This window comes from Geotrypetes seraphini, chromosome 8, assembly GCF_902459505.1.
Source record: "Geotrypetes seraphini chromosome 8, aGeoSer1.1, whole genome shotgun sequence".
NCBI lineage: Eukaryota > Metazoa > Chordata > Amphibia > Gymnophiona > Dermophiidae > Geotrypetes > Geotrypetes seraphini.
In genome coordinates, this window is record NC_047091.1 from 192025969 (window position 1) to 192050956 (window position 24988).

At 41.9% G+C, this 24988-nt stretch overlaps 1 protein-coding gene across 9 annotated transcripts in view; it reads right to left on the bottom strand.

Moving 5' to 3' along the window:
* LOC117365440 overlaps window positions 1-24988 on the bottom strand; it is a 362671-nt gene that overhangs the window by 161848 nt on the left and 175835 nt on the right. For all 9 annotated transcript variants that reach the window (XM_033955907.1, XM_033955906.1, XM_033955904.1 and 6 more), the window contains exons 11-12: window positions 18636-18716; window positions 13187-13369 (exon numbers count right to left, since the gene is read on the bottom strand). In XM_033955907.1, the coding sequence (XP_033811798.1) occupies window positions 13187-13369; window positions 18636-18716 (264 nt within the window). The remainder of the gene's footprint in view (window positions 1-13186; window positions 13370-18635; window positions 18717-24988) is intronic.

Here is a 24988-nt window from a genome sequence, read left to right on the forward strand (position 1 = left end):
GGGAGCAGTTAGGAGAGGGTCTGAGGGCAAAGAGGGGCTCAACAGCGCACAACCACCTTTCCTTCCCTCCCTCCATCAGGTGCAGTGAATCCACCAATGTTAAAAGGAGCCGCGTCGAAATCGGAGCCCTGCCACTGCCGTAGCACTTTCCCCTCTGCCTTGTCCCGCCCCTTCTCTGACATATGGGACCGCGGCAGAGGGAATGTGTTACGGTGGCGGCAGGGCTCCAATTTCAAAGCAGCTCCTTTTAACATAGGCGGAGCTGAGCTGTACCTGATGGAGGAAGGGAAGGAACGGTGGGGCAAATTTCGGCAACAGCAGGAATTGTTTGGCGGGCCAAGCACCGTGAAACTTTATTTCTTTAGGCAGCCCCGGTTGTTTACTTAGATTCAATGTGAGCCGGGTGAGGAAGGCCGCCGCAGCCTCGCGGCTAGGTAGGGAGACAACAATGGCGCTTATGCTCAAGCCCCCGCCGCAGCTCCTCTCTCAATCCTGGTGCGGTTCGAGAGAGGAATCGTGGTGGCGGCTTGAGCATAAGCGCGATTGTTGTCCTCCTACCTAGCCGCGAGGCTGCGGAGGCCTTCCTCACCTGGCTCTCACGGCTGTCAGCCGGCGAACCCTAATGCTGACATTCAATCCAAGTAAACAACCGGGGCTGCCTAAAGAAACATGATAATCATATTCTGTCCTGAAAGCCCCCGCCGCAGCTCCTCTCTCGATCCTGCTGCAGTTCGAGAGAGGAGCCGTGGCGGCATCTTGAGCATAGTGCACAGTGAGAGCCAGGGGCGCGCATGCGCAGTTGTGTTTCCGCGACGGATCAGGGAACACGACTTTTGAGTGCGCATGCGCGGCCTAGCATTTTATTATATTAGATTGTGAAGGCTTACATTGAAAATATGAACAATTGGAAATATGAACCATTGGCAAATATGAGGAAGTTTAATTTAAGATTTTTAACTTCCCTAGAATGATAGCTATGACACCTAGAGATTTGTTTAAGAAATACTTGGTTGATGTTTTGAAAATACCACCTGAAGTTATACCTCCAATGAATAAGATCTATTATTTACCATCTAAAAAGCGAATTTCCACGAAGAGCATCAAGAAGCTGATTTAGTAATAGTTTCTTCAGTTAATTTGAATATTTCAGAAATATTGAAAACATCATTGGAACATGTGGATACGCAAATCACTCGGCTTGATATTTTTTCCTTTGGCATTGTAGTTTCAACATAGAGCTGAAATGTTTTATGGTCAATAGGTATGGTGTTTTCTGGATGTTTCCAGGGGTTTAGACACAGGAAAGGCGTAAGCAATTCCTTTCTCTCTGGAGCTGAGTATTACAAAATGGTGGGACTTTTTTCCTTTGATTTCTAGTGAAATGTTTCGTAAGAATTAACAATGTGCTTTTTGACTCAAAACAGCCTCAGTCTTTTCTAGATGCTAAATTTCTACTTCAGGCTGATACTGCATTTTGGGTTTAAATGTAAAGCCTGGCTCCATATACCTTTGGAATTTTGTATGCATGATATTTTTATCCCTCACTTGATTTTTCTCCTCTCTCCTGAATCTTGGGGACTAAAGGATATTCTTTCTTCTTTTGATTATATCGTGGAATTATATTCTACTGAATATTACATAACATAACATAAAATAAAAATCCATTTCAATACCGCAATACCTTTTAGTTCTAAGTGGTTTACAAAGTAATTAAGAAAACTGTATATACACAGGTCATAATGCTGTTATACAGATCCTTGGTGAGACCACATCTGGAATACTGTGTACAATTCTGGAGGCCGCATTATCAAAAAGATGTGGTTCAGCGAATGGCCACCAGGATGGTCTCAGGACTCAAGGATCTCCCGTATGAGGAACGACTGGGTAAGCTGCAGCTGTACTCACTCGAGGAACGCAGAGAGAGGGGAGTGTTTTTTCGTTTGTTGTAACTTTTAATGATTTGTTGTAACTTTTAATGATTTCCCCAATTTTTACTATTATTGTACACCGCCTAGAAATTTATATAAGCGGTATAACAAACTTTTTAATAAACTTGGTAAACATGATTGAGACGTTCAAATATGTCACAGGCCGTATCGAGGTGGAAGAGGATCTCTTTTTCCTTAAAGGACCCACGGCAACAAGACGGCATCCGTTGAAAATCAGGGGTGGGAAATTTCATGGCGACACCAGAAAATATTTCTTCTCCGAAAGGGTGGTTGATCGCTGGAATAATCTTCCACAACAGGTAATTGAGGCCAGCAGCATGCCAGGTTTCAAGAAAAGATGGGATTGGCATGTGGGATCTCTTCATGGAGGTAGTGAAGGGGTGGGCCATTAGTGTGGGCAGACTGGATGGGCCGTGGCCCTTTTCTGCCATCATGTTCTATGTTTCTACAGTAGATTATAAACTCTTTTGGAAAATTTATCAAATAAGTAAGTCTTCAACATTTTTCTAAAAACCTGATAAGAACTGGAACCTAATATCAGCTTACTAAAACTCTTGTCCCAAGAAGCCACTTGATAAGCTAAGATTATCTGGAAAAATCGCTTGTAAATAAGAACATAAGAACATAAGCATTGCCTCTGCCAGGTGAGACCAGGGGTCCATCATGCCTAGCAATCCGCTCCCACGGCGGCCCCCCAGGTCCATGACCTGTAAGTTCTCCACCGCCTAAAATGTTTATACCCTAATCCTGTAGTACGCTGTATACTAACCCTCTATCTATACCCTGTAATCCCTTTCTCCTTCAGGAAGTCATCCAATCCCTTTCTGAAACCCAATATTGTTCTCTGTCCTATCACCTCTCCTGGAAGCGCATTCCAGGTGTCCACCACCCTCTAAGTGAAAAAGAACTTCCTAGCATTCGTCTTGAATCTGTCTCCTTTCAGTTTTTCTGAATGCCCTCTTGTTTTGATGACCCTGCTAGCCTGAAGAATCTGTCCCTCTCCACCTTCTCTATGCCTTTCATGATTTTATAAGTCTCTATCATGTCCCCTCTAAGTCTCTGCTTTTCCAGGGTAAAGAGCCCCAGTTTCTCTAGCCTTTCAGTTTATGTTTGTTGCTCTTCTCTGGACCCTCTCGAGTATCGCCATATCTTTCTTAAGGTACGGCGACCAGTATTGGATGCAGTACTCCAGATGCGGGCACACCATCGCTCGATACAGCGGCAGGATAACTTCCTTCGTTCTGGTAGTGATACCCTTTTTGATAATGCCCAACATTCTGTTCGCCTTCTTTGAGGCCGCTGCACATTGTGCCGCTGGCTTCATTGTTGTATCCACCAATACCCCCAAGTCTTTTTCTAGATTGCCCTCCCCCAGTTCCCTCCCTCCCATCGTATAGCTATACATCGGGTTCCCTTTCCCTTTGTGCAATACTTTACATTTCTCTACATTGAAGCTCATCTGCCATCTTTTTACCCACTCACTCAGTTTGTTCAGGTCACTTTGTAGATCTGAACAAGCTGGGTGAGTGGGCAAAAAGATGGCAGATAATAATAATAATAATTTATTGTTTATATACCTCCAAAGCCAAAGTAGTTTGAGGCGGTTTACAATACAAAGAAGAGCTGGACATACAGCGAAAAAACATAGTAACATAGTAGATGACAGCAGATAAAGACCCGAATGGTCCATCCAGTCTGCCCAACCTGATTCAATTTAAATTTTTTTTTTTTTCTTAGCTATTTCTGGGCGAGAATCCAAAGCTTTACCCGGTACTGTGCTTGGGTTCCAACTGCCGAAATCTCTGTTAAGACTTACTCCAGCCCATCTACACCCCCCCAGCCATTGAAGTCCTCCCCTGCCCATCCTCCTCCAAACGGCCATGCACAGACACAGACCGTACAAGTCTGCCCAGTAACTGGCCTAGTTCAATCTTTAATATTATTTTCTGATTCTAAATCCTCTGTGTTCATCCCACGCTTCTTTGAACTCAGTCACAGTTTTACTCTCCACCACCTCTCTCGGGAGCGCATTCCAGGCATCCACCACCCTCTCCGTAAAGTAGAATTTCCTAACATTGCCCCTGAATCTACCACCCCTCAACCTCAAATTATGTCCTCTGGTTTTACCATTTTCCTTTCTCTGGAAAAGATTTTGTTCTACGTTAATACCCTTTAAGTATTTGAACGTCTGAATCATATCTCCCCTGTCTCTCCTTTCCTCTAGGGTATACATATTCAGGGCTTCCAGTCTCTCCTCATACGTCTTCTGGCGCAAGCCTCCTATCATTTTCGTCGCCCTCCTCTGGACCGCCTCAAGTCTTCTTACGTCTTTCGCCAGATACGGTCTCCAAAACTGAACACAATACTCCAAGTGGGGCCTCACCAATGACCTGTACAGGGGCATCAACACCTTCTTCCTTCTACTGACTACGCCTCTCTTTATACAGCCCAGAATCCTTCTGGCAGCAGCCACTGCCTTGTCACACTGTTTTTTTGCCTTTAGATCTTCGGACACTATCACCCCAAGGTCCCTCTCCCCGTCCGTGCATATCAGCTTCTCTCCTCCCAGCATATACGGTTCCTTCCTATTATTAATCCCCAAATGCATTACTCTGCATTTCTTTGCATTGAATTTTAGTTGCCAGGCATTAGACCATTCCTCTAACTTTTGCAGATCCTTTTTCATATTTTCCACTCCCTCTTCGGTGTCTACTCTGTTACAAATCTTGGTATCATCTGCATAAAGGCACACTTTTCCTTCTAACCCTTCAGCAATGTCACTTACATACATATTGAACAGGATTGGCCCCAGCACCGAACCCTGAGGGACTCCACTAGTCACCTTTCCTTCCTTCGAGCGACTTCCATTAACCACCACCCTCTGGCGTCTGTCCGACAGCCAGTTTCTGACCCAGTTCACCACTTTGGGTCCTAACTTCAGCCCTTCAAGTTTGTTCAACAGCCTCCTATGAGGAACTGTATCAAAGGCTTTGCTGAAATCCAAGTAAATTACATCTAGCATATGTCCTCGATCCAGCTCTCTGGTTACCCAATCAAAAAATTCAATCAGGTTCGTTTGGCACGATTTACCTTTTGTAAAGCCATGTTGCCTCGGATCCTGTAACCCATTAGATTCAAGGAAATACACTATCCTTTCTTTCAGCAACACTTCCATTATTTTTCCAACAACTGAAGTGAGGCTCACCGGCCTGTAGTTTCCTGCTTCATCCCTGTGACCACTTTTATGAATAGGGACCACATCCGCTCTCCTCCAATCCCCAGGAATCACTCCCGTCTCCAGAGATTTGTTGAACAAGTCTTTAATAGGACTCGCCAGAACCTCTCTGAGTTCCCTTAGTATCCTGGGATGGATCCCGTCTGGTCCCATCGCTTTGTCCACCTTCAGTTTTTCAAGTTGCTCATAAACACCCTCCTCCGTGAACGGCGCAGAATCTACTCCATTTTCTCGTGTAACTTTGCCGGACAATCTCGGTCCTTCTCCAGGATTTTCTTCTGTGAACACAGAACAGAAGTATTTGTTTAGCACATTTGCTTTCTCCTCATCACTCTCCACATATTTGTTCCCAGCATCTTTTAGCCTAGCAATTCCATTTTTTATCTTCCTCCTTTCACTAATATATCTGAAAAAATTTTTATCTCCCTTTTTTACATTTTTAGCCATTTGTTCTTCCGCCTGTGCCTTCGCCAAACGTATCTCTCTCTTGGCTTCTTTCAGTTTCACCCTGTAGTCCTTTCTGCTCTCCTCTTCTTGGGTTTTTTTATATTTCATGAACGCCAACTCTTTCGCCTTTATTTTCTCAGCCACTAGGTTGGAGAACCATATCGGCTTCCTTTTTCTCTTGTTTTTATTGATTTTCTTCACATAAAGGTCCGTAGCCATTTTTATCGCTCCTTTCAGCTTAGACCACTGTCTTTCCACTTCTCTTATGTCCTCCCATCCTAACAGCTCTTTCTTCAGGTACTTTCCCATTGCATTAAAGTCCGTACGTTTGAAATCTAGGACTTTAAGTATCGTGCGGCCGCTCTCCACTTTAGCCGTTATATCAAACCAAACCGTTTGATGATCGCTACTACCCAGATGAGCACCCACTCGAACATTAGAGATACTCTCTCCATTTGTGAGGACCAGATCCAATATCGCTTTTTCCCTTGTGGGTTCCGTCACCATTTGTCTGAGCAGAGCCTCTTGAAAGGCATCCACAATCTCCCTACTTCTTTCCGATTCCGCAGACGGAACATTCCAGTCCGCATCCGGCAGGTTGAAATCTCCCAACAGCAGAACCTCCTCTTTCCTTCCAAACTTTTGGATATCCACAATCAGATCCTTATCAATTTGCTGCGATTGAGTCGGAGGTCTGTAGACTACACCCACATAGATAGAAGTTCCATCTTCTCTTTTCAGAGCAATCCATATCGCTTCTTCCTCTCCCCAGGTCCCTTGCATTTCGGTCGCTTGGATATTGATCTTTACATAGAGAGCTACTCCTCCACCTTTATGACCATCTCTGTCCTTCCTAAAAAGATTATATCCCGGTATGTTTGCATCCCATCCATGTGATTCACTGAACCATGTCTCTGTGATAGCAACAATATCTAGATCTGCCTCTAATATCAGGGCTTGCAGATCATGAACTTTGTTGCTTAGACTGCGAGCATTTGTGGTCATCGCTTTCCAGCTATTTTTCAGCGATAATCTCCTTTTTCGTATGGATTTTTGTGTCGTTTCACTTTCCGTTGCAATACTAAGAAATGAGTTGCTGATATTACTTATGTTGCAGCCTTTTCTTTTGCCGGGGGTGGTCTCTATAATTGTCCTTCGTACATACACCACCCCCACCTTCTAGTTTAAATGCCTAGAAAAATATTGTCTAAATTTCTCTGCAAGGTTTCTTTTTCCTGCTGTAGTAATATGTAGCCCATCAGTGCAATATAGCTTCTTGTCCTTCCATGTATTTCCCCATCCTCCTATGTACCTGAAGCCTTCTTGATGACACCAGGCTCTGAGCCATCTATTAAAGTCCTCTGTGTTTTTCATTCTTTGCTCTCCTTTTCCATATGCAGGCAGTATTTCAGAAAAAGCTAAAGTCTTTACAAAAGGTTTCATGCCCTCACCAAGCTCCCGAAAAGCTTTCTGTGCTGCAAGTGTGGAGTTGTTGGCCAGGTCATTTGTTCCCAGATGGATAACAACATCAGTGTTAAAATCCTTAGTTTCTTCCTTAATTATAGTCAGTATTTGCCTGGAACTCCTGGTAGCTGAGGATCCTGGAAGACATTTCACTATTTTGGTCTCCTCGCCCTGTGTTCCAAGGTTAATGCCTCTGATGATGGAATCCCCCAACAGTAATAGTTTTCTGTTTTTGGCTTTTTTTATTTGTACTTAGGGTGCTCTTGTTCTCTTGAGTTTCCTTCATTGGTTCCAGTCCCACCTCCCTTCTGTTTTCCTGAGTATCGCAGTGCACTAGTGGAGCGAAGGAATTCTGTAGAGGTAATTTTAGTGAAGGTGGATGTTTCTGTGTTACATGTCGCAGTCTTCCTGAGCCTACTGTGACCCATTTATTCCTGGGCTGTTTTATTCTTTGAGGTAGAGGTTTTAAGTTGGTATGATTTTGTGGAGTGATAGAAGCTGCTTTAATTGTATTCAATTCCTGTTTAAGTTTGCAGAGCTCCTCCTTAATACTGGCAAGTTGAAGACAGATGGGGCAAGCCTTAAGCCTCCAAATAGTATGTCTTGGAATTAAAGCAATGAAGTCATTGAGTACATGGATATTTGTAGAGAATGTGGTAACATTCTAGATGCGGGTTTACAAGAAAAAGTAAGTCTAGGCAATTTACAATGGCGGTTTACAATATAGAAGAGCTGGATATACAGCGAAAAAGCAATGAAGTCTTTGAGTACATGAATAATTGTGCAGAGTATGGTAACATTCTAGAATGCGGGTTAACAGTAAAAGTAATTCGAGGCGATTTACAACAGGAGGAGCAGGTCATACAGTGAGGGAAATAAGCTGTGAAGACTTTGGGAATTCTTGGTCAATAGGAAGTAGATCGAGGCGATTTACAATAAGAAGGGATTGGTCATACAATGAGGAATAAGCAGTGAAAACTTTAGGAATTCTTGGTCAATAGGAAGTAGATCGAGGCGATTTACAATAAGAAGGGATAGGTCATACAGAGAGGGATAAGCAGTGAAGACTTTAGGAATTCTTGGTCACAAATCGGTTGAACAGGTTGATTTAAATAAGTTTTCTGAGGTAGGATGAGGAGTGCATGATGATGCTGCTTAACCAGTCGTTCTGTAGACTTGCTTGGAAGACAAGCGTTCTGTCAAGGAATCTCATTGTATTGGCAGGTTTTTATTGTAGGATGGCTAAACATGCGTGTTCTGCATGTAGGCCTGGTGGAGCAGTCTAGTTTAAAGTGGGAGACCAGGTACAGAGGGGCCAAACCGAGAAAGGATTTGAAACAGAGACAGGCGAATTTGAACAATACTCTTGCCTCCAGGGGCAACCAGTGGAGTTTTTGGTAGATGAGCTTCAATGTAGGAAATGTGACTATAGTAAATTTACGCAATGACAGTTTTCTATCTGCAAATTACTTTGAATAATCCCTGTTTTCTGTATCAAGTGGAAGATTGTTATTTTGCTTGATGGATATTGAAAAATTTAATAAATATCTACGTTTTAAAAAAATGAAATTCATGCATAGCAGGTACAGAATGCATACACTGTGGTGATCAACATTACATGGCTCTGCTGGAGAATCCCTTGAAGCAAAATATAGCTGAAAGAAAACCAAAGGACTATTTTTGAAGAAATAAGGGTCAACTGATGCCGTTTGATCGATTGACATCATTAATATGACCATGACAAAAATAACATTCTGAGCAAATCAAGAGAGAGAAAAGTCCTTGAACTGAAGAAGGCCGCTAAGGGAAAATGCATGACTGTTGGGATCTACAGAAAAACACCAACTGATAGAAGCCTTTTGTGACTGTGATACATAACATTCTGTGGATTCCCAGTACAACATGCCAGAAAGCTTTAGAATCTTAAAAGTCACTGATCCAGCCCAGGTTCCTCCTATATCATCATCATGTGGAAGAAAGTGCCCACATCGGTTTTATCATCCCATCTGGAAAAATTTCTCCTGTTTAACATAGTAATATCACACAAAAACAGGGGAACAACAAAACCACAAGCAAAAATGCCAAAGATGAAAAGAATGGAATTGTCCAAAAAGAATGGAATTGTCCAAAAAGAATGATGTGCACTAAAATAGTGTCCACAAACTTATCTGTAGATGTACAAATCTTTTATTCTTCCAATATCATCATGGTACAATCAATGATTCAATGACTCGACACGTATATGTTTCGGCCAACAGGCCTGCCTCAGGAGTCTACAAATATACACATCTAATATAATAAAACTCTAAGCCACGCATGCGCACTCCCTCTGCGTGCGCCGGTTTTCCGTGAGCTGTAGGGACCCCCAGATAGGAGTGCGCATGCGCGGCTTAGGGTTCTGTTTTTCGGTCTGGCCTGCTCCCTGCTGCTCCTTGCCGTATTGTATTTTTTAGTTGAAAGACGCGGCAGTGGCTCCTCTCATGATCCCCGCCTGTGTTGGACTTCCGACGCAGGTGGGGATCATGAGAGGAGCCGCCGCCACGTCTTTCAACTAAAAAAATACAATACGGCAAGGCGAGCAGGGAGCAGGCCAGACCGAAGCTCCGACTTGAGCTGCCAGTTGGCCGGCTCCCTTGCCAGAGTTATTTTTTCAGTTTAAAGGTGCCGCCATGGCTCCTGTCACCAGTCGCACCTGCTTCAGAGAAGACTTCTAATGCAGGCGGGGATCGTTAGAGGAGCCGCCACGGCACCTTTAAACTGAAAAATAATTCCGGCAAGGGAGTTGGCCAGATCACCATGACAGCCACTCCCCCCCTCCCGCCCTCTCTCTTGGGCTACTCTCTGGGAGCAGGCGAGTGAAGCCCGGTACTTCCGGGTAGCTAAGGGGTGGAGCGCAGTGTGTGCCCAGGGTCCAAGTGGAGAAGCCGGTGCTGGAGCCACTTGCGCACATTAGCGCTGGTTAACACACCCCGGGAAAGGCCTGAAAGCGCCAGGGAGGAGCCACCCCCAAGACAAAGATGCCAGCAGAAATGGAAGTTGGAGTTTGAGCCAGTTAGATATGTGAGGTGATTGCTTAAATCTGAGATTTGAAGACTTGAGACATCTGGAGAACCTAACAGAACTTTTTCTCTCTGCCAATCAGCTCTCCTCCATGGATGGTGCCCAGGTTCTCTCTAACATAACTATACTGGAGGTGGCCAAAAACCGCCTTAAAGCCATACCACTCAGATTGCCAAGCAAGCTTTCAGAAGGTGCTGATGGACAGGGGCGAAAAAAAGAAGGGAGGCCTACTCCTGGACAGAGGGAGCAGGAAGAGGTGCTGATGGACAGGGGGGAGGTAAAACAAAGGGAGAAGGGCTGCTGCTGGATAAGGGGAGAAGTGAAGGGGTGGTGGTAGACACAGGGGAGGTAAAAGGAAGGAAGAATGGACAGGGGGAGCATGCAAGGGGTGGTGGTGGACAGCCAAAAGAAAGACAGAAAGAAAGACAGAAATACAGAAAGCGGCTAAGGAGACAGAGAGAGAAAGAAATAAAGACAGACACACACATATATTCTAGCACCTGTTAATGTAACGGGCTATTCAGTGAGGGTCTGGGCAGGAAGAGCGACAGAAAGAAAAAAAGATAGAAAGAAAGATAGACAGCAGGAGGGAGAAAGAAAGATAGAAAGAAATAAAGAAAGATAGTCAGGGCAGGGAGAGAGACAGAAAGAAAAAAGAAAGACGGGGCAGGGAGAGAGACAGAAAGAAAGAAAGAGACAGGGGGGAGAAAGACAGACACCGGTTAATGTAACGGGCTTAAACACTAGTAAATAGTATAAATACATTAAGTTATTTATACTATTTATGTGTATATTTGTAGACTCCTGAGGCAGGCCTGTTGGCCGAAACATGTACGTGTCGAGTCATTGAATCATTGATTGTACCATGATGATATTGGAAGAATAAAAGATTTGTACATCTACAGATAAGTTTGTGGACACTATTTTAGTGCACATCATTCTTTTTGGACAATTCCATTCTTCTCATCTTTAACATAGTAATATTACATTACATTAGTGATTTTTATTCCGCCATTACCTTGCGGATCAAGGCGGATTACAGAAGAGGATTCCTGGACATGTCCAGAGGTGTTACAGAGTAGAGCGGGTTGCTTCAGAGGATTGAAATGTTTCATACAGTGTTAGTTAGACTTCATGGATTTCTTGAATAGCAGGATTTTTATTTCTTTTCTGGAAGTTTTGTAGTCTGGGGTCGCTATTAGTAGATTGGAGAGTTGGAGATCTAGTTTTGTTGCCTGTGTGGCTAGAAGGCCATCGTACAGTTTTTTCCATTTGATGTCTCTGATTGGAGGGTATGTGAATGGTGTCTGGGTTCTCCTGTGTCTGGTTGTGGTAGTTTGGATTAGGCGGTTGTTCAACTAGGCTGGGCTTTCACCATTTATGGATTTAAATAATAGACAGTAGAATTTAAATAGTATTCTTGCTTGAATTGGGAGCCAGTGTGAGTCGAGGTATGCCTTGGTGATGTAGTCGTGTTTTCTTAGTGAATAGATTAGTCTCAAGGCTGTGTTTTGTATTGTTTTTAGTTGTTTTATCGTTGTTGCAGGGCAGGGGAAATATAGGATGTTGCAGTAGTCAAGGAGACCTAGGACTAGGGACTGGACCATGAGCTAGAACTGTTTTCTGTCGAAGAATTTTCGAACTTGCCTTAGGTTTCTCATGAACGCGAATGATTTCTGTATTGTTTTGTTGATTTGTAGTTGCATGATGCAACATCTGTCTATTGTCATTCCCAGAAGTTTTAGAGTGGGTTGAATGGGGTATGTGATTGAGTTTATTACTAGGTTTGTTATGGTTGGGGGTTTTATTTAGTAAATGATGGCAGCTAAAAACCTGAACGGTCCATCCAGTCTGCCCATTACAAATACATGATTAAATTAACTTGTCTCTTCTTTGATATTTCAGGGTCATAGACTGTAAAGTCCACCTGGTATTGTCCTAGTTTCCAAATGCTAAAGTTGCTGTCCAAGCTCACTCCAACCTATCCAACCATCCTGTTTGCAGGATAGCTACCATAAAGTCTGGCCAGTAACATCCTCATGTTCCAAGTTACTGGAGTTCCCATCGATGCCCTCCCCAGGTCATCCTACACCAAATCATCACATATGGGACACAGACCGTGCAAGTCTATCCTGTATCGGCCATAGTTCTTTAATTTACATCCTTCATTTTCTAATTAGAGATCCACACTTTTTGGAATTCCATCACCGTTTTCCTCTCCACCACTTCCCTTGGGAGGGCATTCCAGGCATCTACCACCCTCTCCATGAAAAAAAATTTCCTAACATTGTTCCTTAGTCTTCCTCCCTGCAACCTCAAATTCCATTTTTTGACTTCTTCCTTTCACTAATATACTTGAAAAAATTTTTGGCTCCCTTTCTTATATTTATAGCCATTTGCTCTTCCGCTGTCTCTTGACTTCTTTCAGTTTCACCTGATATTTCTTTCTGTACTCCTCTTCTTGAGTTTTTTATGCCAATTCTTTTGCCTTTATTTTTTCTGCCACTAGTTTGGAGAACCATATCGGTTCCCTTTTTCTCTTATTTTTATTTATTTTCTTCATATAAAGGTCAGTAGCTCTTTTTATTGCACCTTTCAACTTGGACCACTGTTTTTCCGCTTCTCTTATGTCTTCCCATCCAATCAGCTCTTTCTTCAGGTACTCTCCCATGCTACTAAAGTCCACACGTTTGAAATCCAGGACTTTGAGTTTTGTGTGGCCATCCACTTTGGCCGCTATATCAAACTAAACTGTATGTCTGCGTTTTAATTAGATTATAAGCTCTGTTGAGCAGGGATCGTCTCTTACATATTAATGTACAGAGCTGCGTATGTCTAGCAGTGCTATAGAAATGATAAATAGTAGTAGCAAATGCATATCCCGAGTGCCTCTGAGAATATTTAATGTAGCAATGCATATGGTTCTAGCAATTCATTTATGCAGGATCTAAATGACTGGCTCATTGTCTCCACAGGTACTTCTGAAACTAGTATCCTGCAGCCAGAAAGGAATGAAGGAGCGGATACTCACTGTTTGGAACTCCTCAGACTTGTTTTGCAAAGCCAAAGACACTTTCTTTTCTCTCTCTAGCACTTCCTTCAGCTCAGAAGCAATTTTGTACTTCTCCATTTCCAGCATTTCGTGCTGCATCTGGAGTGCTTTTTTCTTCTCCATTTCCCACTTTCTCTGTTCTCGAAGCAAAACACTCTGAATCTGATAAAAGGAAGATATGGGAGAGAGAGGTTCAGTGCATTAAAAACAGGTTTCAGTGGTGCTGCTCTGCAGAAGTCACTGTCCTTGTGCTCACATTGCACAGAACTCTCCAATATACCTGAAGGTGATGTCACATATGTTTGTGCTTCATACACCCAGACGTAACAAGAGGAGTGGAGGGGGTGGACTGCCCCGGGCACCTCTCCTTCTCTCTGCCCACCCACCTCTTCAAAATCTTTGATGGTAGCGGGCAGCATCTCCTAGTTGTTGGTCATGCCGACCTCAGTTCTCCCCTTGATGTCACTTCCTGGTAATGGAGCCAGGAAGTAACATCAGAGGGAGAATTGAGGCTAGTGCAAGATTTGAAGAGATGGGAGGGAGGTGAGGAGCAGAGGTGCTGGCAGGGGGCAGGAAGGAGAGTGGGAGGGGGGCGCGTGGCAGGGATCATTGCCCCAGGTGCCTCTTTCCCTTGCTACCCCACTGCATACATGATATCCTTAGTATATGTATGATTTGTTTCCATTATCAAGTAACATGAAGTCCCACTATATAATACCTGCCACTACTATGCAATGCTTCAGTTCACTTTCTGTATAATTCTTGAATGCATTCCTTTTCTGTAGCACTGTAGACATCAGCAGCAGGTTCTTTCACATGGAGAACTGCTCACAAGGGAATTGCTGCATGTACGGTATATGACAGGAGTAAACCTGACTTGTTAGGTAAAGCTTAAAGCACTTACATTTTCATAATAAAGTCTATTCTTATCAGTGGCATGCAGTCAGGATCTTCAGTAAAGACCCTGACTGCTAGTTGCTGGCGGCTCGCGCTCAGCTCCTCCTCACCACTGTGCACTGCTCGCTCCTGACTCCTCCTTCTAACCTGTCTGCAGTCTGTTTGCTCCTGGCTCCTCCTCCATGCCTGCCTAGGCAATCCTCAGCATCAGGCAGTCAGGGATTCACTACAGATACAGAATTCCTTGACTGCTGAAGGCTGACCGGCACAGCATGGGCTCATCCTCCATGGCGTTCTGCTGTACTGGAACAGGTTGTGTAGAGGATTCAATATCATGGAGTAAATCCCATAAGTGTTTTATTTTTGTCTCATTGGTTGGGATGACAGAACTTCTGAGCTTGCCCAACCAATCAAATAGGTACAAAAAACAAAAAACAAAAAAAAACCCCGCCTATGGGATTCTCTCAAGGCACTGAATCCCAGACATTACACAGGGACCAGCAACTAGTGACAGTGGAGAACATTGTTGGTTGGCCACACTGAAACTTATAGATCAAGATGTTTTGTTTGTTTTATTTACCAACTGTACTGCTTTTCTTATTCGTTACAACAAAGTGGCAGTTCACTAAAAGGAGCTTTACAAAAGAGTAGGTAAAATCAGAGCCTTTTGGGACATATTTTCGATCTAGTATTTGTTCCAATTGATTTCAATGCTATCTTTGTTATTGAGCTTGAAACTGAGGAGATAACTTGGTCTGATCAAATCAAATAGGAGGTTAGAAAAGCAGAACGATGCTGGAAAAAATGTAGAAATGTTGATGACTTTGAAAGTTATGAGATTCACTTGAAGGAATATCTTCACTTATGTGAAATTGAAAATTTTGTTTATGCTAAGGTTATGGGTTCAAACCCACGCTGCTCCTTGTGACCCTGGCAAGTCACTTAATCCTCCCATTGCCCCAGGTACATTAGATAGATTGTGAGTCCACCGGAACAGACAGGGAAACATTCATGTGACCCGTTCTGAGCTCCCCTGTGAGAACGGTATAGAAAAATTGAATAAATAAATAAACCATTATCTCTATGTATGCTGCTTATTTGGAGCAAAAGCTATGTGTAAAACTGCCCTTAGATGAAGACTAGTACCGAGCTAACTTGCTACAAAGATTGCCCCTTTGTTGGCGAATAAATCCTTTGATACAGGCTTGTTTCCGGATAGTTGTAAAGACCTGTCTTAAAGAAGCCTGACCTTGATAGGCAGCTTATGTCTAGCTATTGACCCTTATCGATTTTGCCCTTCTTAGCTCAAGTAATAGAGAAACTTGCATTGTCTCAGCTAGAAAAATTTATCGATAAAGCTGATTGACTAGACAATTTGGTTTTAGAAAGTTGAAACTACTTCTCGCCACTATCGATGAATTGCATTTGGGTATTGACTAGGGGCATTGCTTCTGTGTCGTTTCTTTAGATATATCGGCTTTGTTAGATTCTCTTAATCACCATGGTTTAATGGAAAGGTTAAAACAGATAGGAGTTGAAGGAAGAGTATATGATTGGTTTGTGTCATTCTTGACTAACAGTTCGTAGCAATGTGAAGTCTCATTGGAGCTAAATTTGCATTATGGAGTGCCGCAGGGCTCAGCCCTATCAGCTACCCTATTTAATGTATATCTTTCTCCCCTCGGCGACCTGTGAAGAGTAAAGGATTTGGGTTGAATATAGGAAAAACAGAAATTATGATTGTTGGAGATGTAGACAACCATCTATGGCCCATTTGATTAGAACTAGTGAGGAAATCAGGGTCCTTGGTGCAATGCTAGATGCTAAACTATCATTTAAAGTTCAGGTTTCCAGAATAGTTCAGTCAGCTTATTTTGCCTTGTATAAATTGTCTCACTTGAAGAATGTGTTAACTAACTGGGACTTTAGACTAGTATTACAAATGATGGTGTTGCAGGTGGATTACTGCAACAGAATCTATTTAGGTTTACTTCTAACATGTATCAAAGCATTAGAAATGATACAGAACTCAGCTGCTCGGTTGTTGATGGGAGTGTCTTGTTATGAACACATTTCTCCCATCTTACAAAAATTACATTGGCTGCCAATACTATTTTGTGTTCAATTTAAGATCTTAAAACTTGTCCAGCAGAGTGTTTATAACAGTGTTCTTCAACCACCGGTCCATGGACCAGTGCCAGTCCACAGAAATTTCCTGCCGGTCTACAGGGCCAGCACACACATCAGGCCCAAAACAGTGTTCTTCAACCGCCGGTCCACAGTGCAATCGATGCGGCGTTGTCTTCGAGCCAGCTCCCTCTTCCTCACTGATTCAGTGCACAAAGCCATGGGCAGTGGCTCCTACAGGCATCCTGCGCCTGAACCGGAAGCCTTCTCGCTGACGCTGCAACGTCAGAGGGAAGGCTTCCAGATGAGGCAAGGGATGTGCAAGGTGCAATTAGTACTATTATGGGGGCAGGATCTGGGGTGGACATTGAATAGAGATGAGCGGGGTCTGGCCCACGACTTAGCCTAGTGTTCTTCAACTGCCGGTCTACAGAATAATTTTTTTATTTCTGCCGGTCCATAGGTGGAAAAAGGTTGGAAAAACACTGGTTTATAACACCTTGCCAAATTATTTGGCTAAATGCCTGATGAAGTACAGCCCACTGAGATCAGAAAACCGTCGGTTACTTGATACAAGAAAAACGAACAGTGTCCAATAAGTGCAAACTAAAAAATCTTGTTTCTCAACCGCTGGGCCAGTATTATGGACAAATCTGATCAATTTCTTTGAGAATGGGATAGAGGGAGTGCGCTAGATATTTATTTATTTATTTATTTATTTATTTATTTATTCAATTTTCTATACCGTCCTCCCATTGGAGCTCAGAACGGTTTTACATGCATTTATTCAGGTACTCAAGCAGTTTTCCCTCTCTGTCCCGGCAGGCTCACAATCTATCTAACGTACCTGGGGCAATGGGGGGATTAAATGACTTGCCCAGGGTCACAAGGAGCAGCGTGGGTTTGAACCTACAACCTCAGGGTGCTGAGGCTGTAGCTTTAACCACTGTGCCACACTCTCCCATATTTAGATTTTAGCAAAGCCTTTGAAAGTGTTCCACACAGACATCTAATAAACTGAATGCCCTGAGGATGGGCCCCAAAGTGACGGGCTGAGTCGGGAATTGGTTGAGTGGAAGACAACTGAGGGTAGTGGTCAATGGAGATTGCTCTGAGGAAAGGGATGTTACCAGTGGTGTGCTTCATGTTTCTGTTCTTGTGCCTATTCTTTTTAACATTTTTATAAGCAATATTGCTGAAGGGCTGTCAGGTAAGATTTGTCTATTTGCGGATGCTACCAAAATTTGTAATAAGAGTAGACACCCCATGTGAATAGCATGAAAAAAGACCTAGCGAAGCTTGAAGAATGGTCTGAAATTTGGCAGCTAAAATTTAATGCTAAGAAATGCAAGATCATGCATTTGGGTTGCAAAATCCCGAAGGAACAGTACAGTTTAGGGCAGGGGTAGGGAACTCCGGTCCTCGAAAGCCATATTCCAGTCGAGTTTTCAGGATTGCCCCAATGAATATGCATGAGATCTATTTGCATGCACTGCTTTCAATGCATATTCATTGGGGCAATCCTGAAAACCCGACTGGAATATGGCTCTCGAGGACCAGAGTTCCCTACCCCTGGTTTAGGGGATGAAGACTTATGTACACGACAAAAGAGCGGAACTTGGGTATGATTGTATATGATGATCTTAAGGTGGCCACATGTTGAAAAGGTGATGGCAAAAGCTAGAAAGATGGTAGGATGTGTAGTGAGAGGAATGGCTAGGAGGAAAAAGGAGGTATTGATGACCCTGTATAAGACTCTGGAAGACCTCATTTAGAATATTGTATACAATTCTGGAGACCACACCTTCAATCATAAAAAGGTTGGAGTTGGTCGAAAGGAAGGCTACTAAAATAGAATGTGGTCTTCATCATAAGGCGTATGAGGACAGACAAAGATCTCAATCTGTATACTTTGGAGGAACGGTAGGAGAGGGGGAGATATGATAGTCGTTTAAATACCTACGTAATGTAAATGCTTATAAGTCGAGTCTCTTTAATTTGAAAGGAAACTCTGCAATGTGAGGACATAGGAAGAAGTTAAGAGGTGACAGGCTCTGGAGTAATCTAAGGAAATACTTTTTTATGGAAAGGGTGGTAGATGTGTGGAACAGTCTCCCGGAAGAGGTAATGGAGACAGAGACTGTGTCTGAATTCAAAAGGGCCTTGGATAGGCACATAGGATCTCTTAGAGAGAGGAAGAAATAATGGTTACTGCGGATGGGCAGACTAGATGGGCCATTTGGCCTTTATCTGCCATCATGTTTCTATATTTCTAATAATACCTGAACAAGATATAGCAAAAAACAAGGCAAAATATACATCTTCTGTGCTGTTTAGTGCTTGTCAGTGCTGTGCACTAAAGACATCAGGCACAGGGGCCCTCATTTGCTGTGCTGCTTCCCACCTTGTCTTTGGCTTCCTGCTTCATGGCATCTTTCTGCACCTGCATTTCCTCTGACAGTTTTATTATTTCAGCATCTTTTGCCTAAGCAGAGAAGTAAAATGGATTATAAGATTTCACCCAAACAAAGAAGGACCAGTGTTCCACAGACAAAATCGAGATGCTAAAACACAAAGAGGAACACAAGTCTCTGGATGTCCAGGAGAAATAATTTATTCAAAACAATCAATTCAAAATCAATGTAGCAGGCAACCTCTAAGGGCGCAGTGGTTAAAGCTACAGCCTCAGCATTGTGGGGTTATGGGTTCAAACCCAGGCTGCTCCTTGTGACCCTGGGCAAGTCACTTAATCCCCCCAATGCCCCAGGTACATTAGAAAGATTGTGAGTCCACCAGGACAGACAGGGAAAAATGCATAAATTCTCCTGGAAGAACGGTATAGAAAATTGAATAAAAAATAAATAAATGAATTAGGTACAAAAATGTGCCATGATAATAATAATAAATTTATTCTTTTATACCGCCATTACCCAAGAGTTCTAGGAGGTTTACAGCGTAAGAAACCGAACAATCAGCGAAGTACATACATATCATAAGATTTAAAAAAAAGCAAGATTAAAATGATAAAGTAATTACAATGTTAAGAAGGCTTAATTATGTGATAAATTTGTCAAACAAAGCAGACTTTACTAATTTTCGAAAAGAACAGTAAGACATGGCTTGATGAAAACATTCACCGAGCCAACATTGAAGTTTGCCTGCCTGATCCGCTCCAGGTGGTGATGGATATACAGTAGAATTTTATAAATCATTTCAAATTAACCTTTTACCACATTTGTTAAAGTTATATCAATATCAACTGACTAAAGGTTGTATTTCAGGTACTATGGCAGATTCGTTGGTTATTGTTTTGCCAAAGCCAAACAGAGGATCCTACTTTGGTTTCAAACTACAGGCCTATTTCATTAATAAATGTGGATGGGAAAATTATTGCCAAATGATTGGCTTTAAGATTGGCAAAAGCTCTCCCTTTTATTATTGATACTCATCAAACAGGATTTGTTGCAAGGAGACATTCTTCTCATAATACTAGATTGGCTTTTCATACTTTAAATTTAACAAAAAATATGAATGATCCAACTTTCTTGGTCTCTCTAGATGCAGAAAAGGCATTTGAGAGAGTGGAGTGAAATTTTATGTATCAAGCATTAGAATGGTTTGGGGTGGGATCTGGTTTTATTCAAATGATTCAGATGCTGTATAGCTCTCCTGGTGCAAGATTATACATTAATAATAGTTTATCAGATAGATTTGACTTGCGAAGGGGTGTTAGACAGGGTTGTCCCTTATCTCCATTGCTCTTTGATATTGTTAATTGCTATTAATCAGGCAAGGGAGATACAGGGTATTCCTTATTCAAATTGGGAATATAAACTCTCTGCTTATGCGGATGATATTCTGCTTTATTTGAGAAATCCAGAGACCACCATTCCATGCTTACTTGAATTGATAGAGAGATTTGGAAAGTTTTCAGGATATAAGATTAATTGGAGTAAGTCTGAAGTTCTCCCGCTCAATGTTCATTGTGCCAAGGGACTATTTGATTCTTTTTCCTTTAGCTGGAAATATGAGGGTTTAAAGTATTTAGGTATCTTTAATAAAAACAATATTGAAGATACAGTAAAGGAGAATGAAAAACTTTTATTGAAAAAAGTAACAGAAATGTGTGAAAAATGGAATCCGTTGCATTTATCATGGTGGGGGAGAGTTCAAACTATAAAAATGATGATATTGTGTGTAGTTTGTTATCAAATGAGTATGATACCGGTTTTTTTCAGGGGTCCTTCTATAAAAAATTGAATGGTATTCTTACAAAATTTGTTTGGTTGGGTAAAAGACCAAGAATTGCATTAGTATCTTTACAAAAATCAATTTCGGAGGGAGGGATAAATTTTCCAAATTTTTATAGGTATCATCAAGCCTATATTCTACGTCAGGGCATGTATTGGATCCTCCCAGAGCTCATGGAGAATGTCCCAGACTGGTTATATTTAGAATGGCGACTCCTGTTTCCTATACATCTGGTGCATTTGATTAGTATAAAAATACCTAAAAGATATAAAGAGAATAAAATATTGGTTGATACCTGGAAAACTTTACATTATATTAGTAATTTGACACCTATTCCAATTTCTAAATCATTACATCAATCCATTTGGCTGAACTCCAAGATTAAAATTGGCGGATGTCAATTCGGCTGGAAGCAATGGGTTAGTGGAGGTATTCGTACTTTGAATGACATTATTTTAAATAGTTCGATGCTTAGTTTTTCACAATTGCAACATAAATATGGTTTAAATAAGACACAAAATTTTAGATGGTTGCAGTTGAAGCAAGCTATTCAGGAGGGGTTCCCTGAACGGAAGAATCTTAATAATCAATATAGTTTAGAAATGCTTTGCTTTCAGGCGGATTTCTTGGGTCACCAAGCCGCACAGTGGTATAAATTACTTAATGAATATCTGAATAAAAAAAAGAAAACTGGGTTGAGGGATATTTGGAGCATTGAGATCAAGCACCAAATTTCTGCATCTCAATGGCCACAAATTTGGTCTTGGAGATTAAAGTCTACAATGTCGGCATCTATGAGGCAAACATGGTTGTTTTTATTGCATAGAGTACTTTGGACCCCAGTTCGTTTACAAAAAGTAGATACTTCTAGGTCTAATAGATGCTGGCATTGTAATAAGGATGCAGGGACTTTAGATCATTTAATTTATTTCTGTCCTTGTATTAATGCCTTTTGGAAATCAATTTGGCCCCAAAATTAATTTGCTATTAGAAAACTTTGTTGCCTTGTCATATGATACAATTTTATTTGGTACTTCAATGAGGTTTAAAAGTCAAATTTCAATGTCTAACAATAAATTACTATTAATATTGACAGGAGTTGCCATTCAACACATCACTAGGAATTGGAAAGACTATACAAGACTCAATTATACCTTTTGGTGGAGTTCAGTACGTTATATGTATAAGATGGAAAGAGTTCTTGCTTTACAGAATGGGAATTATGGTAGATTTAGAAAGATATGGGGGCCATTGATTGAATATTCAAATGATTAGACACCTTTAAATACTTGAAATTTTATAATAAGAAGGGATATAATACATATATGAATGAATTTTATTGATATAGGGAGGGCTGGGATGGGGGGGGTAATTTAAAGTATTTAAGATTTATGGTTAAGAATAAGAACATAAGAAGTTGCCTCCGCTGTGTCAGACCCGAGGTCCATCGTGCCCAGCAGACCGCACCCGCGGCGGCCCATCAGGCCCATGACCTGTAATGTGATCCTTCTCTAATCCCTTTTATCCTTCTATCCATACTCTGTCTAAAACCTCTCTCTACCTCTATCTGTATCCTTCAATCCCCCTATCGTTCAGGAATTTATCCAATCCTTCCTTGAACCCCCGTAGTGTACTCTGTCCTATCACAACCTCCGGAAGCGCATTCCAGGTGTCCACCACCCTCTGTGTAAAAAAGAACTTCCTAGCATTGGTTCTAAAATTGTCCCCTTTCAGCTTCTCTGAGTGCCCCCTTGTGCTTGTGGTTCCCAATAATCTGAAGAATCTGTCCCTTTCCACCCTCTCTATGCCCTTCATGATCTTGAAAGTCTCTATCATGTCTCCTCTGAGTCTCCTCTTTTCAAGGGAGAAGAGCCCCAGCCTTCCCAACCTGTCTGTGTATGAAAGGTTTTCCATACCTGTTATCATTTTCGTCGCTCTTCTCTGGACCCTTTCAAGTATCGCCATGTCCTTCTTGAGGTACGGTGACCAATACTGGACACAGTACTCCAGATGCAGACGAACCATCGCACGATACAGCGGCATGATGACTTCCTTCTTCCTGGTTGTAATGCCCTTCTTAATAATACCCAACATTCTGTTTGCTTTCTTGGAGGCCGCTACACATTGTGCCGTTGGTTTCATTGTAGTATCTACCAGCACACCCAAGTCTTTTTCAAGATTACTATCCCCTAGCACTGACCCCCCCCCCCCCCATTTTGTAGCTGAACATCGGGTTTTTTTCCCCTAAATGCATGACCTTGCATTTCTCTATATTAAAGCGCATTTGCCATTTGCTTGCCCACTCTTCCAGTTTGTTTAGGTCCCTTTGTAGGTCTTTACAATCTTCCGTGGTTCTAACCCTGCTGCAGTTTGGTGTCATCCGCAAATTTTATAACTTCACACTTCGTCCCCGCTTCTAGGTCATTTATGAATACATTGAACAGCAGTGGACAGAGCACCGACCCCTGGGGAACACCGCTCGTGACCTTCCACCAGTCCGAGTAGTGGCCCTTCACTCCAACCCGTTGCTTTCTGTCTGCCAACCAGTGTTTAATCCATCTGTGTACGTCCCCTTCCACCCCGTGGCTCCACAGCTTCCTAAGAAGCCGCTCATGGGGCACCGTGTCAAAGGCCTTTTGGAAGTCTAGATAGATGATGTCTATGGGTTCTCCTTTGTCCATCTGGCTGTTTATCCCTTCAAAGAAGTGCAGTAGGTTTGTTTGGCACGATCTTCCCTTGCAGAAGCCATGTACAAGTGATTTTGTATAGTATAAGATATCATATTGTATACTTGTTAATTGAAGTGAAAATGAATAAAGAATTTTTTAAAAAAAGAAGTTTGCCTGCCTGAAATGCTAAGGTCCTTTCTTTTTTTAAAAAAAATTATTTATTCATTTTCAAACTTTCATCAAGTGTACAGGCATTAAATAAACAACATTAAAGTACAACACTTGCAACTCTTATTACTGTATCTTATAATATGTATAATTATGATTAACCCTCATCCCACCCCCCCTACCCATTATTCTTTTCTGAGATAAACAATAAAATGTGACCCTCCCCCCTCCCAGCATTAGATCTTAAATCTAATACCATTTGGCTTGGGATAGGTAAAGAAATTAGATCTTCTTGCAATCCTTGATGGTCTATAAAATTCAAAGTGAGGGAACAAATAAATTGGAGACTCTCCTGAAATCAGCTTAAAACAAATACAAGAAAACTTAAATAGTATTCTTGCTTCCAACGCTAGCCAATGCAATAATCGATAATATGGACTAATGTGTTCATTTTTCTACAGATCAAATATCAATCGAAACGCAGCATTTTGGACTATTCTCAATCTTCTTAAAATCTTTTGGGAAGATCCTAAATAAATGATGTTACAATAATTCAGACTGGGTAGGATCAATGATTGTACCAGTAATCTAAAAGACACTGGATCAAAGTATTTTTTAATGGTCCATAATTTCCACAATGTATAGAAACATTTTTGCACTACCAAATTTGTATGATTGATCCAAGTTAGTTGGCAGTCAAGCGTGATACCCAAGATTTTTATGGAATTGGTTATTGGATAGACATGTCCATTAAGACAAAGCGATGTTTCTGTTATTTTATCAGTGAGACTCGGACCCTACATGGTCTTTTTTTTCGGCAAGAAATCAGCCTTCCTCAGAGGTCCTTGAAAGACAAAGTGACATTGAAACTTAAATTATAAACCAACAAAAGAATATCAAGAATGAAAGAATAGAATCAGAATAAACATGTATATAAAGATGGAAAATAAAAGAAAGGTTCTTATGGTTTGTTTGTGGAGAGATCTACACTTAGGGCCCAATTCACTAAGCTTACCGATGGGATCGTCATTGGCTGATTTTTGCCGAGCGACTGATACACAACCAAGTTTACATGCAAATGATCTGATCGGATGCACACCCTACAGCAGGGATCTCAAAGTCCCTCCTTGAAGGCCGCAATCCAGTTGGGTTTTCAGGATTTCCCTAATGAATATGCATTGAAAGCTGTGCATGCACATAGATCTCATGCATATTCATTGGGGAAATCCTGAAAACCAGACTTGGTTGCGGCCCTCAAGGAGGGACTTTGAGATCCCTGCCCTACAGCAATCCGATGGATCACTGTAAGAGCGATTGAAACGCATGCGTAGAGTATTCTTGTCAGTTCTTGATGCAATTTACGTCTGCGCTTGTACTTCGCCCTTTACTACGCAGTTCATGGGTGTGGTTTATTTGCATGCATTGGCGCATATTGAATGCGTCAGCCACAAAGCATTGTTGTCGTAAAATATGCAATATAAAGAATAGTAGAAGAGAGATTTCTCTTGTCTTGGGAGTTTTGGGTGGTAGCTGTTGAAGCTGTGGATGGAGCTGGAGTTCGTTGAAGCTGTTGGACGGAGTTCATAGGAGATTTGGAAGGAGCAATCTCGAACTCTTGGATGCAGTTTTATACAGTATAGCAATCCCATGATGCTAAGCGGTTTCTTGT